General features: G+C 47.7%; 1 protein-coding gene across 1 annotated transcript in view; it reads left to right on the forward strand.

The window, feature by feature from the left end:
* The window catches only part of PARP4 (poly(ADP-ribose) polymerase family member 4), a 34,113-nt gene extending 20,932 nt beyond the window's left edge, over window positions 1-13,181 (forward strand). Inside the window, exons 23-33 of the mRNA XM_078616374.1 lie at window positions 974-1,047; window positions 1,796-2,007; window positions 2,886-2,985; window positions 3,559-3,741; window positions 4,134-4,214; window positions 4,867-4,947; window positions 5,942-6,043; window positions 7,036-8,529; window positions 9,904-10,003; window positions 10,884-11,016; window positions 11,240-13,181. Coding sequence (XP_078472500.1) covers window positions 974-1,047; window positions 1,796-2,007; window positions 2,886-2,985; window positions 3,559-3,741; window positions 4,134-4,214; window positions 4,867-4,947; window positions 5,942-6,043; window positions 7,036-8,529; window positions 9,904-10,003; window positions 10,884-11,016; window positions 11,240-11,402 — 2,723 coding nt within the window. The 3' untranslated portion in view covers window positions 11,403-13,181. The remainder of the gene's footprint in view (window positions 1-973; window positions 1,048-1,795; window positions 2,008-2,885; window positions 2,986-3,558; window positions 3,742-4,133; window positions 4,215-4,866; window positions 4,948-5,941; window positions 6,044-7,035; window positions 8,530-9,903; window positions 10,004-10,883; window positions 11,017-11,239) is intronic.
* Window positions 13,182-14,009: the final 828 nt, after the last annotated feature.

Here is a 14,009-nt window from a genome sequence, read left to right on the forward strand (position 1 = left end):
CCTACGTAGCCAACCGTGCTCGTCGGAGGTGCGGGGGAAGGACAACAAACTAAACACAAATAGCTTTTCTGAAGAAATTCGTTTTCAATCTAGACTTGCACAGCTCCAGTGGCTTCCTAACATAAGGAAGAGGATTCCAGATGACCGCAGAAGCGCATCTGAGAGCGCGTGATGCAGTGACCGTCTTTGTTCGATGGTCAGCCAAAAGCCGCCACTGCGAGGATGACCGGAGTTTGCGTGATTAAACGTACGAGGTGAACGCCAAATAAAGTGGCCGGATTTACCGTGTCCCCAATATCATGGAAGTTTTTGGAGGAACAATAAAATGTCAATCTTAAATATAATCGCAGTGCTCCGAGTTTAAATAAACTGAACAGCTTGAAAAGCAATGCTGTGTCTCTACATGGTGCAGAAATGTCATGCCAGGCAGTCCCGATTGTTAGTATTCTATTTATAAATTCCAATAGATGATTGCTCCATTTGTCTGTACTCTGCAGACCAGCCTAACTTTAGAAATCACTGCCTCTGCGTATCAACACATCCACGAGTTTAGCTACCTTCAGGGCAAATATAAAGGCTTAATTAGGTCACACTGGCTATTCCCAGAATGATTCCAATTTCGTTGTATGATTCTCTTTGCTTTTTACTGAATGATTCTGCCCACGCTGAATGTTTCTACTTCCGTCAGAATTGGAATTTGTCATCATGACATAGTACGCTTCGAGATTCGGTATGAATGTGGATCTTGGTATAACAATTCTAATTCAACACCAAGAATGGTCTCAAGATTAACAATGGAAAGGTAGAGTATTGATAACAATATCTGTAGTAGTATTGAACATGTGGTAATTATATTGGCTTGTTTAAATGGGTGCATCACAGTTTGTCGATAAGCAGTTCTCACACGTGGTGGGGTAAAGCTGGACAATGTTATACCTGGACAGCAATTTAACTGTGCAATGTTTCTTTGTAGATTACAAGGAGCTCTTCCCTGCTTTCCGTGAATCCAGCCCATCCAATATCGCAACAGCAGTTAGCTTTATAAAGGTGAGTTTTAATGCTGTGAAATAAACTGAGTAACAAATATATATGAATATAACCTTTAAAAAATCTTTGTAGCATATGTATAGTTAATTAATTAATAGATGTATAACACGCACAATGTGAACTTAAGAAGGTCATTCAGAGGCAAGGGAGGATAATAAGTAAAGACAGAGAAGTCTTCAGATTGCGGAAGAAGGACGGCACAGATATGAGCAGTGAAGGAGGGATTGAATTCCAGATGATGGGGGCCAAGACGGAGGCGCAATATTCACTTTGTCTGTTTCGAGGGTCAGCCTTGACGAGGAGGCATCTTGAACCCGATTGGAGGCCGCAAGGTGAACTATAGGATGAAACGGCGAAAGCGAGTAAGGCAGGTCGAGCCAACGCATGGTGGAACTTTTCCACAATATCCATTTGTGCAGTACAGTCTTGGTGTTGTTGGTAAAGCACCTGACTCAAAATCAGAATCTGAAGATGAAAAATCCTTGTTGGGTGTGGGGCATCCACTCAGCCCATCATTCCTCCAAGGCCTAGAAAATAATCACCACCTTACAGGAAGGGGTTGTTGGCCGTTCTATGTAAAGACGAACCCCCCAACACGACAACGTCAAAGTTCAACTCTGCTCGGGTCCACCAATGTAGACGATCGACGTCCCGTTGCTCGTTTGAACTCGGAGACCTCCACGGCTCTACGCACGCCAACCCTCGCCCTTTCTTCCTCCCCGACCCCCCCCACCGCCCCCTCCGGCAGCGCTTGCACGCCGACGCGGGCAACACGGAGCTGTGGCGCCCTCTGCGCAGCGTGGCGCTGCTGGCCGGGGGCGTGGGCGGGAGCCGGGACGCGGCGGCGCCGCCGGTGGCCGTGCTGCTGCTCACGGACGGCGTGGCCCAGTCGGAGGCGCGCGTCGCGCGGGAGGCGCGGGAGCACGTGCGGCTCTTGCGGGTCCTCGCCTGCGGGGTCGGGTGAGCGCCCCCCCCCCTGCAGGAGCGACGTCGCGTCAGCCGCGCTGCGAGCGTGTGATGGGGCGACACTTTAGAAGCCACGTCATCGGGAAGAGAGAAGGAAACTGGCGCTATTTGGACACGTATGTAGGATGGACAACAGGAAGATTTAAAGTATGTTCGGAAAAATGGAAGGAACCGGAAAGAGAGGAAGACCTAGAAGAGACTGGCTTGATGACGACATCGTAAGAGATTGGTGCCAGAAAGATGTGACACTACTTGAGCATATTAGCGCAAGACAGAGGAAAGTGGAAACAAATGAGCAAATGTGCAGTGATCCGCCTGTGGACGATCTGCCCATGGACCGTGATGATGATAAATTGGAAATGGCCAGGTGGCACAGGGGTCAAAGCGGCTGAGCCACCATGGCTGAGGTCCTAGTTTTACATCTGGGATTCACCCCCCCCCCTGTGATTAAAGCGGTGACGTGGCCGAGCAGTCGAGCGTTTGCCCAGTGGCCATCCTGGGTTAATACGCATGCCGTCTGCTTCACAGTGGATGTTAGAGATCACATGGTGTTATTTTAATCCTGAGCCGTACTTAAAGCTGTTCCGGAAATTATATTGGCACACCACCTCCATCTCACCTTTTCTTGTTCTCAAGATCAATCACGTTTTTTTGAAACTTGTCCATAGGATTATAGGAATCTACCGTACAATAATATACGATTATCATTGATAGGTACACCTTGTACTCTGGTGGTAGTGCCTTACACCAATCATCCCTAGTCCCAAGCCATTCCGGCCTAGCAGTGTCCCCAACACTATCTCGTGAAAAAATTAAGCCCTGGCTTGTAACAGATCGTGACTAGTGTGTGTTGTGTGTTTCTGTTCGATCAGTGAAACGCCAAACAGATATTTCCTGAATGCTTTGGCACGGAACAGTGGAGGCGCCTGTGAATTCTTCACCGCTAAAAACAGATCAACGTGGACAGACAAGGTGAAAATCCCTCGTAACATGCAACATCACACCTAACAATTTCAGGGAATTTCACCAAAGCAATTCAAATTATCTTGCTATTATGTTTGTGTGGTAGTAACGCTGTACCCGGGCACGCCAGTTTGATAAAATAGTGCAAGTTTTTCTTTTTTAAATCCCCCTGCCCATTTGCTCAGCAGGATAAATGGGTACCACCACCATCACCACATGTAGTGTGGCTACTCTCCCACTACTGTCAAGACGTTTTTCACTTATTTATTTTACCACGTTGGGCCCACTGAGCAATGTAGCTCTTTCTCAGAAGCAACCTGGCTATCATGAATGATAACTCAATGAAGTGGTATATCATCTCGTGGAAATATATAGCAGCCATATACTCTAAACGTGTGATGTTGATTCCAAATGTGGGGGTAGGGGGTGCGTGGGGAGCTGCCACCGGTGCCAATTGCCACGAGTCCCGCTTGTGAGTCACGTTCTCTTGTCACGATTGGTCGTCCTGTTTCATGAGTCCCGTTTGCGAGTCTCATTCGGGAGTCTGATTCGTGAGTCCCGCTTGAATCCGTGTGCCCCCAGATGCTGGCGCTGATGGAGAAGGCGACGCAGCCGGTGTGCCGTGACGTCACCGTCGAGTGGCAGCGCTTCGACCGCGGCGCCCTCGGCGACGACCGCGTGGAGATGCAGGCTCCCAGGATGATCTGCTCCGTGTTTTGCGGCACGCGGCTCGTCGTGTACGGAATCGTGCCGCACTGCACGCAGGTGACGGCGCCTTGCACACGCCACCACGCGGTCCAGCGGCACCGTCGCCAAAAGCCTAGCCACCTGTTGGCGACGAACATGGGTCCTTGCTCATCTACGTTGACGATGCACGCCTGCGGCCCAGCGCACTGTGGCAAGGGGTCGGTGGTTCATGTTGACATGAGTTAGTCTGGGTGAGTTTGCCTGGTTAAAGCTGACATGGGTGATGAGTGAGGTCCGAACCGATCCTGGACCCCCACCCCCTTCGCCCTGACGCGCATCGAGCAACGTGGTGAAGCCTTGTCCAGTCATTGTGGAGGGCCTTAATCTACCAGTGCATTGACAAAGTTCTGTAAACTGTGATTTCATTTGTAAATTATAATGTTCACACAGAGGTCGGTGTCGTTTTGCAGGCAACGCTCCATGCCATTATCAACAACCAAGAATTCTCTACGATGGTGTCGACCAGCAATTTGCAGATCACGCGTGGAAAGGCATGTTCTGTCGTGGTGCCCACACTCGCATACATGCAAGCACACTTCTACGATGCGTGGTGCTTATTGTGAGGTACTTGGGTTAAGGTGTCCTTGAAATCGAGTGAGTGGATGTGCCCTGTTCTGCACGTAGTGCGGCCTTTTGGGGGAAGACCATTAAAAATGTGTGATGTGATGTGAATTGATAAGCACTCAAAAATAACATTACAAGCTGTAACTGGGGATACATTTGGTCTTGATGAAAATAACAGGAATTTGTGAATACAAGGAATATGGCCATTTCAACCTTTAATTAGCCTGGTATTTCAAGGACAAGACAAAAATCCTCCGTGAGTGCTATTAGCGAACACCAGTGAAGACTGGCACGGCATGCAAGGTGGAGAGTGGCCAGCACCACGCCCGACCGCGTTTGTCTCCCCAGTGGCGATATTTATACATCGCACTAGGTTCTCGCATGAGTCGACTTAGGGGAGGCCCAGCAGCAGGTGAGATAAACGTCACTGGCGTTAGTCGTGAGTGAGAATCGAATTCGCGTCACCGGTTTCGTAGCGCTATACTGCAAGGACACACGTAAGCACACACACACACGTGCATACCATACAACGGAGTGCCTTGTTCCTGTGCTCACACTTGCCGAATGATCTCGTGACAGATGCTGCACAGGCTGACGGCTCACGCCATCATCCAAGACTACGAGGACGGGAACCTGCATCCGGATGAGACGCAGCACGAGGTTGCTTTTTTATCCGAGGCTTGCACCTTCGGCTATGAGCGGTGTCCAAAAGCGTAACGCTGCAGAAGTCGCAATCGGGTACCCGATACCCGTACCCTACCCGATACCCGTACCCTACCCGATACCCGGCTACCCGTACCCGGCCGGGTATGGGTACGGGTACCCGTTTGCGACCCTGGTGTGGCCGGGTACGGGTAAGGAATCAAAACCCATTTGCGACCTCTGGTAATCTGCCACCGGCGTTGCCGCTTGGCTCGCGGAGTAGCTGCGGTGTCGTTACCGGGTGTTGACGTGGGGCGCCGCGTTGGACGCTCTGAGCCTAGTGTTTGCCACGAGGAGCGGTTGCATGAATTGGTGGTGCTTGGTGAGTTCGACGACAGGTGCTGCACCTCACTTGCTCGAAGCAAAAATCTATGTATTTGAATTTCACGTAGGAAAAGGGTGCAGCATGGCAGTCAACGAATTGCGGTGCACCCAGTCGTAGTGCCGAGTGGACAGAGGCAGGGGGATTTATGAAAACTGCACCATCGTTTCACCTGCCATGCTGGATTGCACATCCATGTGTTAGCCATTACACCATGGCAGAATCCCTGGGTCTGTCATTTAGATAGATTCCAGTTCTCAGAATAAAAAATATCGGTTTTACTCTCATGTAATGGACATTTATCTCTGTAGTAGGGAAGGTTGGTGCTAGTTGTAGTGTTACGAAGACAGATTATTTTCTCTTTATCCTCCCGCAGACTGATAGGATAAGCGCTCTTCGTGAGTTCGTCCACTGGCTCAATAAATCGGCGTCCTTATCCAAATATCAGTCGGCAATCTCCAAAACCATAGACCACATCGTAACGCAACTGCCCATTGCGATCTTTCGCCGGGAGGGTTTCAAATATTCACCAGGAGGCCTGACTGAAGAAGCTACCGAGTGCGCTTAGCGAAAAGTCTGCCAAACAATACGCAGACGCGAAGATATGTATGTATTTTTTCTTCTCCACAGGTCATGATAGCAGAAATGAAGAGTCGAATCGTCGAGTTGAGCAAGGAGTATTCGATTATAACGCCGTACACCAGCTTCGTGGCGGTGGAGGAAAGAGACTCTGTAAGTCTACAGTGCACGGTTTGGGCTTGTGGCTGTGTTTGAAGGAGGTACATTTACAGGCGTCCATCGCCCAGCACGCGATTTGTGTTTCTGAAAAAAGGCGTGTAATTTGGAATCGCACCGTATGTGTATCATTTCATTTTTGTATCCATATTGGCAGACTTTCCCCCTGCAAAAGTCCCTTTGTGATGGCCTTGTGCTTGAAAGAATGACACAAGTACCAAATGTACAAAGTTGTTATGCCACTGACACTTCATGATGGAGCCCTTTATACGTACAAGCAACGCAAATTAACAAAACGGTTAATTAAATTATCAGCTTTTGAGCGTCTAGTGGCACTGGCCATAGGTTTCACCATGGTGGTTGGATGGCATGCTGTGCCACCTTTGGACGTCCCAGAGATTATTTCAAGACACGGGGTGGCTGAGAATGTGGATGCTTGTGGCAACACTGTAGAGTTCACACACGGCAGTCTGTGCTTTACGAGGTTAGAGGCACAGCCCAGAAACGTCTTGCTCATGCCACTGCTGGTGGAAGGGCCTTGGCTAGAGGGAGCTCCACAGAGCTCCGGTAAGTATTATTTTGGCCTGCTCCCCATCGACTAACTGTGGTGCACCCATTTACACTGCTGCTGGGTGGACAGAGGCTGGGGGATTTAAAAAATAAAAAAAGTTCCCCATTGTTCCAAAGGCCGCACCGAGAGATTGAATGAAAGCAGCGGTCTCTGGATTAAATTGTTGTGCATTGCGGTAATTATGATGCACCCAGGATGCACCTGAGATGATGTCTGTTGAGACAGTGGAGCAATGAAATCTGCTTGTATGCAGATGCTAGGTGAATCATTACATTGCGATAGATGGTGTTGACTTGGAAAGGCCTTCACCCAGCAGTGGATAGACTGGCTGATAATGTTGATGTTATGAGGGCATGTGCGTGTGTGTGTGCAAGTGGTCCACCGGAGCGTGAGGCTGTGGTCTCTCTGTGACCCACAGACACTGGCCGATGAAGCGACAGGCCCTGCACTGGACGAGCTGCTCTCCAAGGAGTCTGTGGACTTCCTGCCCTACGTGGGCTGGGTGGTGGAGGAGGAGAAGCAGGGTTCAATGCAGTTCCACCTGGGGGCAGAAAAAACAAAATCACCGGTCGGTGGAGGAGGAGGCTTGGTCTCCTCGAAAATAAAATATAGGAAGGCACGTCCATCATGTTGCCATGTGCTACCTAAAAAAACTGAACAAACTCCCGAAATTGAATTCGGCGGTGCAGCTGAATGTGTAGAATTGCCTCCGTTTGAAATAGAGGCTGCAGCAGACGAGGCCTCTCAATATATTTCTGGAATCCAGACAAAATTTGCTCATGCAAGTGTAGAAGCGGTAACGGGTTCCAGTAAAGGTTCATCAAATCTCTTCAGACGAGATGTTAAGGACGATGGTGTGTCAGCTTCACACATAACCATGATGTCTGCCAGCAAGAGATTTGGTGAACTCCAGCATTTAAAACGAGCCACACAAGTGAGCTTAAAAGAAGCAGCTGAATGTCAGCAATTACAAAAAGGATTCGGCAGCTCAGCTTACGTACCTCGATCTGTCGTTCGCCAACTGAGTTCCGCTGGAAAACGAGTGTCTCTTGCCAGAGCTCAAGCATCTGCCCCATTAAACACCTTAGATAACCTGCACCCTGTAGGTGCTTCTCTGGACGTCATTGCGATGGAAACGCGGAGAAGTTGCACTCCACCATATCAAGACACCTTTGAGCAGTGCCTTGCAAGATTACAATCGGAGGAGTGTTCCGATAAACAAGCCTATCCCTTGGAACGTCAAGAACGCTTGGCTCGCGTTAGAAAACCTCCATCTCCAATATTCTGTTTTGGGGCCCGTGGCCGCCCAGGTGCGGCACCAATGCCCGACGTCCACGAGCTTGGAGCTGGTTTAATGAGCAGAGTGCCTGAACGTGCAAAACGAGACATGTCCGTAATGCAACTACCTAACAGGGATTCAGCACCAGAATACTACACATCCGCCATGTCTAGCTCTTTTGGAAGTATTCTCTCGTCCCCACTCTCCGGCCATTCTCTTGCTCCCATTCACACTCCACTCTTTCTCGAAGAGCGCTCAACTGACATTCCAGAACCTCCACTCCCCCCGCCTCCACCTCCAGTGCCTCGCGTTTTGAACGACCAATGCACTTTCCCCGCCTCCCCCTCCGGCGCCTCGCGTTTTGAACGACCAATGCAATATGCCTTTCAGTCTTTATCTTATGAAGCATCCAGCCGTCTTCGTGAAGAGCCTCCATTCGAAGGCTCATCTAATTTATCGGAGAGTTTCAGCAGCGAAGATGAATTTCAGCTGGCTTGTTATTATGGAAGTTTTCTAATGGCCGACACATCACGTGGATCTCCCGGGTTGGGCAGCTGTGGGCCATCCGAGTTGGCCGATATGACCCCTTGGCAACACGCTGACTTGAGCAAGATCACGTGTCTTCAAAACAAGGTGATATTAACAGTATGGTAATATACATGCATGCCGTTTATAAATGGACGATACAGTATTAGCACTGGCCAATCACATTCCTTTGTCATCTACAGTGTAAATACTTGTGTTGTAAAGTCATTTCCACTTGCTATATGGTGAAATCTTGTTGAATTGCATAGAACACTGTTACGCCAGTATGTACGTATATGTGTGTGTTTTGTTATCTTCCATTGTATATGCACTGCTGGATGAAGGTTACCATCGCCATCACTGACGGCGCTGGGGTAGCACAGTCAATCTCGCTTCTGCACTTTGAGCGCTGCCCTCTCTCCCGCCGGTGCACGGCTCGTCCTCTCGGGCGTCTCGTCTCCTCTTGGCGGCCATTTGGTCACGAGACTCTTTCTTCAGTCGTCATCCATTCTTGCCACGATGTGTCCTGCCCAAGTCCACTTAATTTCCTTAAGAATCGATGTCTCTGCTTTATGTTTGATCGCTCACCCACGATTTCTGTCTGTCATCTCTCCATTCTTCGTTGCACACTTTTTAGCTTTTGTTGCATCTCCTTTATCATTCGCCATGTTTCGGATGCGTATGTCATGAGTCGTAATGTGCATTGATTAGAAAACGTTCTTGATGCACATTGGGTCAATATGAGCGATATAAAAGTCAAGCACAACAAGTTTGCATAAACAAAAAAGAAAAACTCTAGTTGGTGAGATGGAACTGAAAAACACAGAATATGTATAACTATGGCAATTATTGAAGGCAGATCAGGAACAAAACATGGAATAAAGAGGCAAACAACAAAAGGATGGAGTGCTATTGTTGTTAGATGGAAATTAAGAAGGAAAATAAACATTTCTATAATGTACTGGAATTCCTCAAAAGAGATGCAATCCAAATATAAATTTATGTTATTTTCAGATACAACTGTCTTTCGTGAAACTTGCACAGTAGGGGTCACAGTTTTTCCACATACTGCTATAAAACTGTCTAATGGCTGTCACCCTGATCAATTTAAATCTCAATAGGTGGAATTTATCCAAATTCAGTGCAAAACTAAATTTTATTATGTTTTTTGTGCAATCTTTGGTGACCAGGCTGGAACCACGAGCCTTTCCTGTACTTTACACTTCTATCCGGCTTTTTAATTGTTCTACCGTTCTGACCATCTGTGAAAAAGATCTTTATAGCTCATCGGATGCCTCCTGCAGTACAAATTTTCAGATTCTGATTCAAACAAAGGATGGAGGTCCTAGTTCTGCATCTGCAAGAGCGTTTTATTTTCGATTGAAATATTCCTTGAAGCCCCTTGACAAATGGTGACTATTTGAGAACGATAGTTACATTTCCACAATGTTTCTTTGAGTAAATGTTTTTTTTTGCAATCAGGATGGATTCTGGGATGGTGGCGTGGAGCTCTCATCCCTCGTCGGCTGGAGCCCAGATCACATCACCGTCATTCTGAAGAAGCAGGGCATACAGTCCCTAGGTGCGCAATGGCTTTAACTTGTTCGAAGTGAAGACAGTGTATACGATTCTTAACAGTAAATGCTTCCCAGCAGTCGATTTAAATGTGTGCCTTATTTCTAAGATGGTCCCACTACTATTTATAATCTGAGTGTCCATGTAAAGAATCAACCACCGATGTGATTTGCTTATTATTTTACAAGTCAAAGTTACAATTCAATTCATATTTATAGTCTAATTTTTATTGTTTTGTATTTTTTCAAGGGTTTTGTCACGTGTGTGCAGTTAGCTGCATGAGTCTAAAATAAAAAAAAAGTGCTTATGATTCACAAGGATCTTAAACAGAGCATTCTTCAGTGCACAAGTCTATTTGTGTATCGTGAGTACACGAACTAATGGTAACTAATCGCAGCACTTTGAATTTAGCATAAATTGTTTAATTAGTGTGTGAAATTACTGGCATTTATGTCATTATTGTAAAGCACGAATCTGAAGCAGAACTGCAGAAATATCCCGGTGCATTTTCTCTAAATATATATTGTGGTGAAATCGAGTAAAACCCTCAACTTTGTTGAGGTTTACTGTGATTCTTGGAAAGAATGAGTCCCTAAATGATACTTATAAATAATGAGCCAATGCTCTCCCATGAGTAACATTTTTATTACACTCTGAAAATTAAACATCGCAGGATATATTTGTTCCAAACGATCGAAAGAGAAAAACTAAGTAGTCCACACATACGACGTTCTGCTCCGCATGCAGGGTACCTTCTTCAGGGTGATGCTGAACAACATGCTGTGCAATTTCGGATAATCCACACTGCAAAACCGTGAACACCTACGCAAGTCTGATTTCCCCCCCCCCCCCCCGCTGTTTGCTTTCACCGAACGCAAACATCCCAGGGCCACGCATGGAAGAAGCCGTCGTCCGGCTGGTGTGGACGCTGCTGGTGCTGCAGATCCTGCGCCTGCGCGCGGGTGTGGCCTCGAGCCTGAATGAGTTTGTGCTGCTGCTGCTCCGGCGAGACGCGAGCACGTGAGTGCCACGCTGCCATCACTTTACAAAGCGCTCGGCTCGCCACCCGCTCCTGTCTTTCCATATGTACGCGCGCATTCATGTATGTACTGTGTTGAACTTCTTTCGCACCGTACGTAGCCAACCTTATTAGACTGGAGGAATCCAATGAGCTCTGAAGATCTTTTTTCACAGACTTGCAGCAATTTGACGTGTCGCGTGTCGCGTGTCGCCTGGACTTTAGGTTGGTGCAGCTGGATATGTTCGAGCCGGGGAGTGCCGACGCATTTGCGCGAGCGGCCTCGTGGATCCGCGCGACGGAGAGCGCGTGCCCGTGCGCGTGCACGCGGCTAGAGCTGGGCCCCAACTGGCAGGCAGCCACCTGCAGTCTGCTTGGAGTGGCCTGATCCAGTCCGCATGCGCGTACAAATACACACGTGCCCGCACGCACCCGTACGCTCACGCACGCACACACACGCACACATACGCTCACGCACGCATACACTCGCGTGTGTTAAGGGAACTTCCAGAGGAATATGTCTGTTAAGGGTTAAGTGGTTTCGACAAGAACGCAAGACGTGATACACAGGGATGGGACTCTCTCGTAAAAAGCATTCCCGATTAACTGGCGCGTGCCCTTTTTATGGCTCTCTGGGTCGTTCTCTTTTCTTTTCAACGAACCCTTTAACTTCCCATCCCAGGTCATTAACCAGCCTCCATTTACCGTTTGAACTACGTGGGTATTTACCCTTCAAATACCCTGGCCAATCAAGAATCGAAGGTCAGGCATTCCGTCAATCATGCGCGCACGCCTGGCACGCGCTCGGCTCGTAGGAGCCCTGGCAAGTGACGCGTTGGCCGATCAAGTAAAAGGGCGCTCCCCGTTTACGTTTTAAGAAATTTTCAGTTTTAAACTGCGAGTCAGTACTATGCTGTATGTGGGGCCACTTAAATAATAATAATAAAGTCTTTTGACGCACCCTCCACTCACCGCCCACAGCAGGCTCCGCTAACATTGTTGATAAACCACCTTGTGTATTTTTACAGTTGGGCTGCGTTGTGGATATACCCTTATAAAAAACACACATTTAGTGTTAAGAAGGATTGTCTCAATCATGTATTTTAATACTCATCAATGATAATGAGGAAAATTTTCATTGATTAGTTAATGGTTGTTTGCATACAAATGTTATTTCGTTAAGGAAACGTGGCACCACAGATAGGAGACGAACTGGACTTGAAAGCTACGTCACAAGGTTGGGAGGTTGGCTCAGTGCACCAGAGACTCCCCGACTCCAGAGCACGACATCATAGTCACCAGCTGTGGCCACACCAGACACAACTTGAGGCCAAACGTGCGGTGAGCTGGTAAATTCTAAGGTCTTCATTGTCTCACAAGAGAGACAACATATATCCAATAAGAAACACATCCATTCTCATACAATGGCGCATTCATACAATTAGTAGAGCAGTGGGATACATTAGTCACCATTTTCATCAGCCACCGTGCTGACGCTGCTCTGTCGCCACCCATCAAGCTGCTGCCTGTTCACGTGACGACTTCACAATCAACAGCACAGAATAGGCCTACATGCCTGCTGTCGCCTCAACGCGAGCGTGAGACTGACTACTGCTACAAGCTGAAAGCTGATTTTCTTTGTTGAGTTGTTTGCCTTCTAATGATATTGATTAATATTAATCATGAATTTAGCCATTGATTACTTTATTTGTATCACCGTAGCAATCATTCTTTGGTTCAAGTGTCAGTTGCATATGTTATGACTGGCAGTCTGATTTATAAGATACTTACTTGTTTGCATGAAAATAAATCTGCGTGTGTGGTTGAAGAGTGTCATCAAATCCATCTGTTACATCTGTAATGACAGTATGCCATCTAGTGGCCATGGGTGTTAATTCCGGGTGTGGGTGCAGCATAGGACGGCACACGTGAGCGACCACGAGGGGGGCATAACTGCGCCAAGAGTCCGAGGGGATCGAACTGGAAGCTCCTGGAATCCGCGGGAGAGTTCGAGAAGAGGGGCGTGGCCAAGGGCGGGGCTTGGCCACGCTGAGTGAAAATAAGAGGCAAATGGGGGTTCGGGGCTGTCGTGGGGGTTCGGGTCCTGGCTGTCGCTGTCATCGCTGTCATCTCTTTGTCGTCAAATAAAAGTGTGTGAATTGAAAAACTTTTTACCATTTTTTACATGTTGTAGTCCAAATGTCGTTAACTTAAAGACATTAATGATGCAATGTTGAAGTGCAGCAAAGAAATTAAAGTTAGAGCAGGAAGGACGAGAGATCTCTTCAAGAAAATCAGTGAGGCAGATTTACCCAAAGTGAGTGGGTGGCCTTAAGGACGCCATTGGAAATCATATTCTGGAAGAATCTTGATTTGAAGCTTTCGTGACTGCAGGAATCCATACTCTTTGGTTCTTTCGATAAAGTCTCGTTACCTACGTGACGTTACCGAAAGAACCAAAGAGTACTTTGGAAGAAGTAAATAGACGATCGAGAGAATACAGAGCTAGATGAAAGCGTTAACAAACAATGTGCTGCAGGAAGGTATGAACAAGAAGCGACTGCGGTTGAGTGTGAAGTACGCAAAGCCCTGAAGGAGCTCACAAACAACAAGGCCCCAGGAGGAGATGTCATATCCATTGAGCTCATCAAGGCAGCAGGAGATGAGGATATTGAGACACTCACAGTTTTGCATCAACAGATTTGGTCTCGTGGCGAGTGGCCCATAGACTGGAAGCGTTCCGTCTCCTACCTACATATAAGAAGAAGGCGGCCCCAGAGAATGCTCCAACGACCGTACGAGAGCTCTCATCACATACCAGCGACGTTTTCTTGAAGATGATTCAACATAAAATGGAGAGCTGTGTAGAGCGAGAACTACCAGATGTTCAAGCCGACTTTAGGAAGAGAAGATGAACAAGAGACCAGATCGTAACCATCAGAGAGATCGTGGAAACATCTAAACAATACCGGCAACAGCAGTACCTCTGCTTCAT

Source organism: Lampetra planeri, chromosome 50 (genome assembly GCF_965212315.1).
Source record: "Lampetra planeri chromosome 50, kcLamPlan1.2.h2, whole genome shotgun sequence".
Taxonomy (NCBI): domain Eukaryota; kingdom Metazoa; phylum Chordata; class Hyperoartia; order Petromyzontiformes; family Petromyzontidae; genus Lampetra; species Lampetra planeri.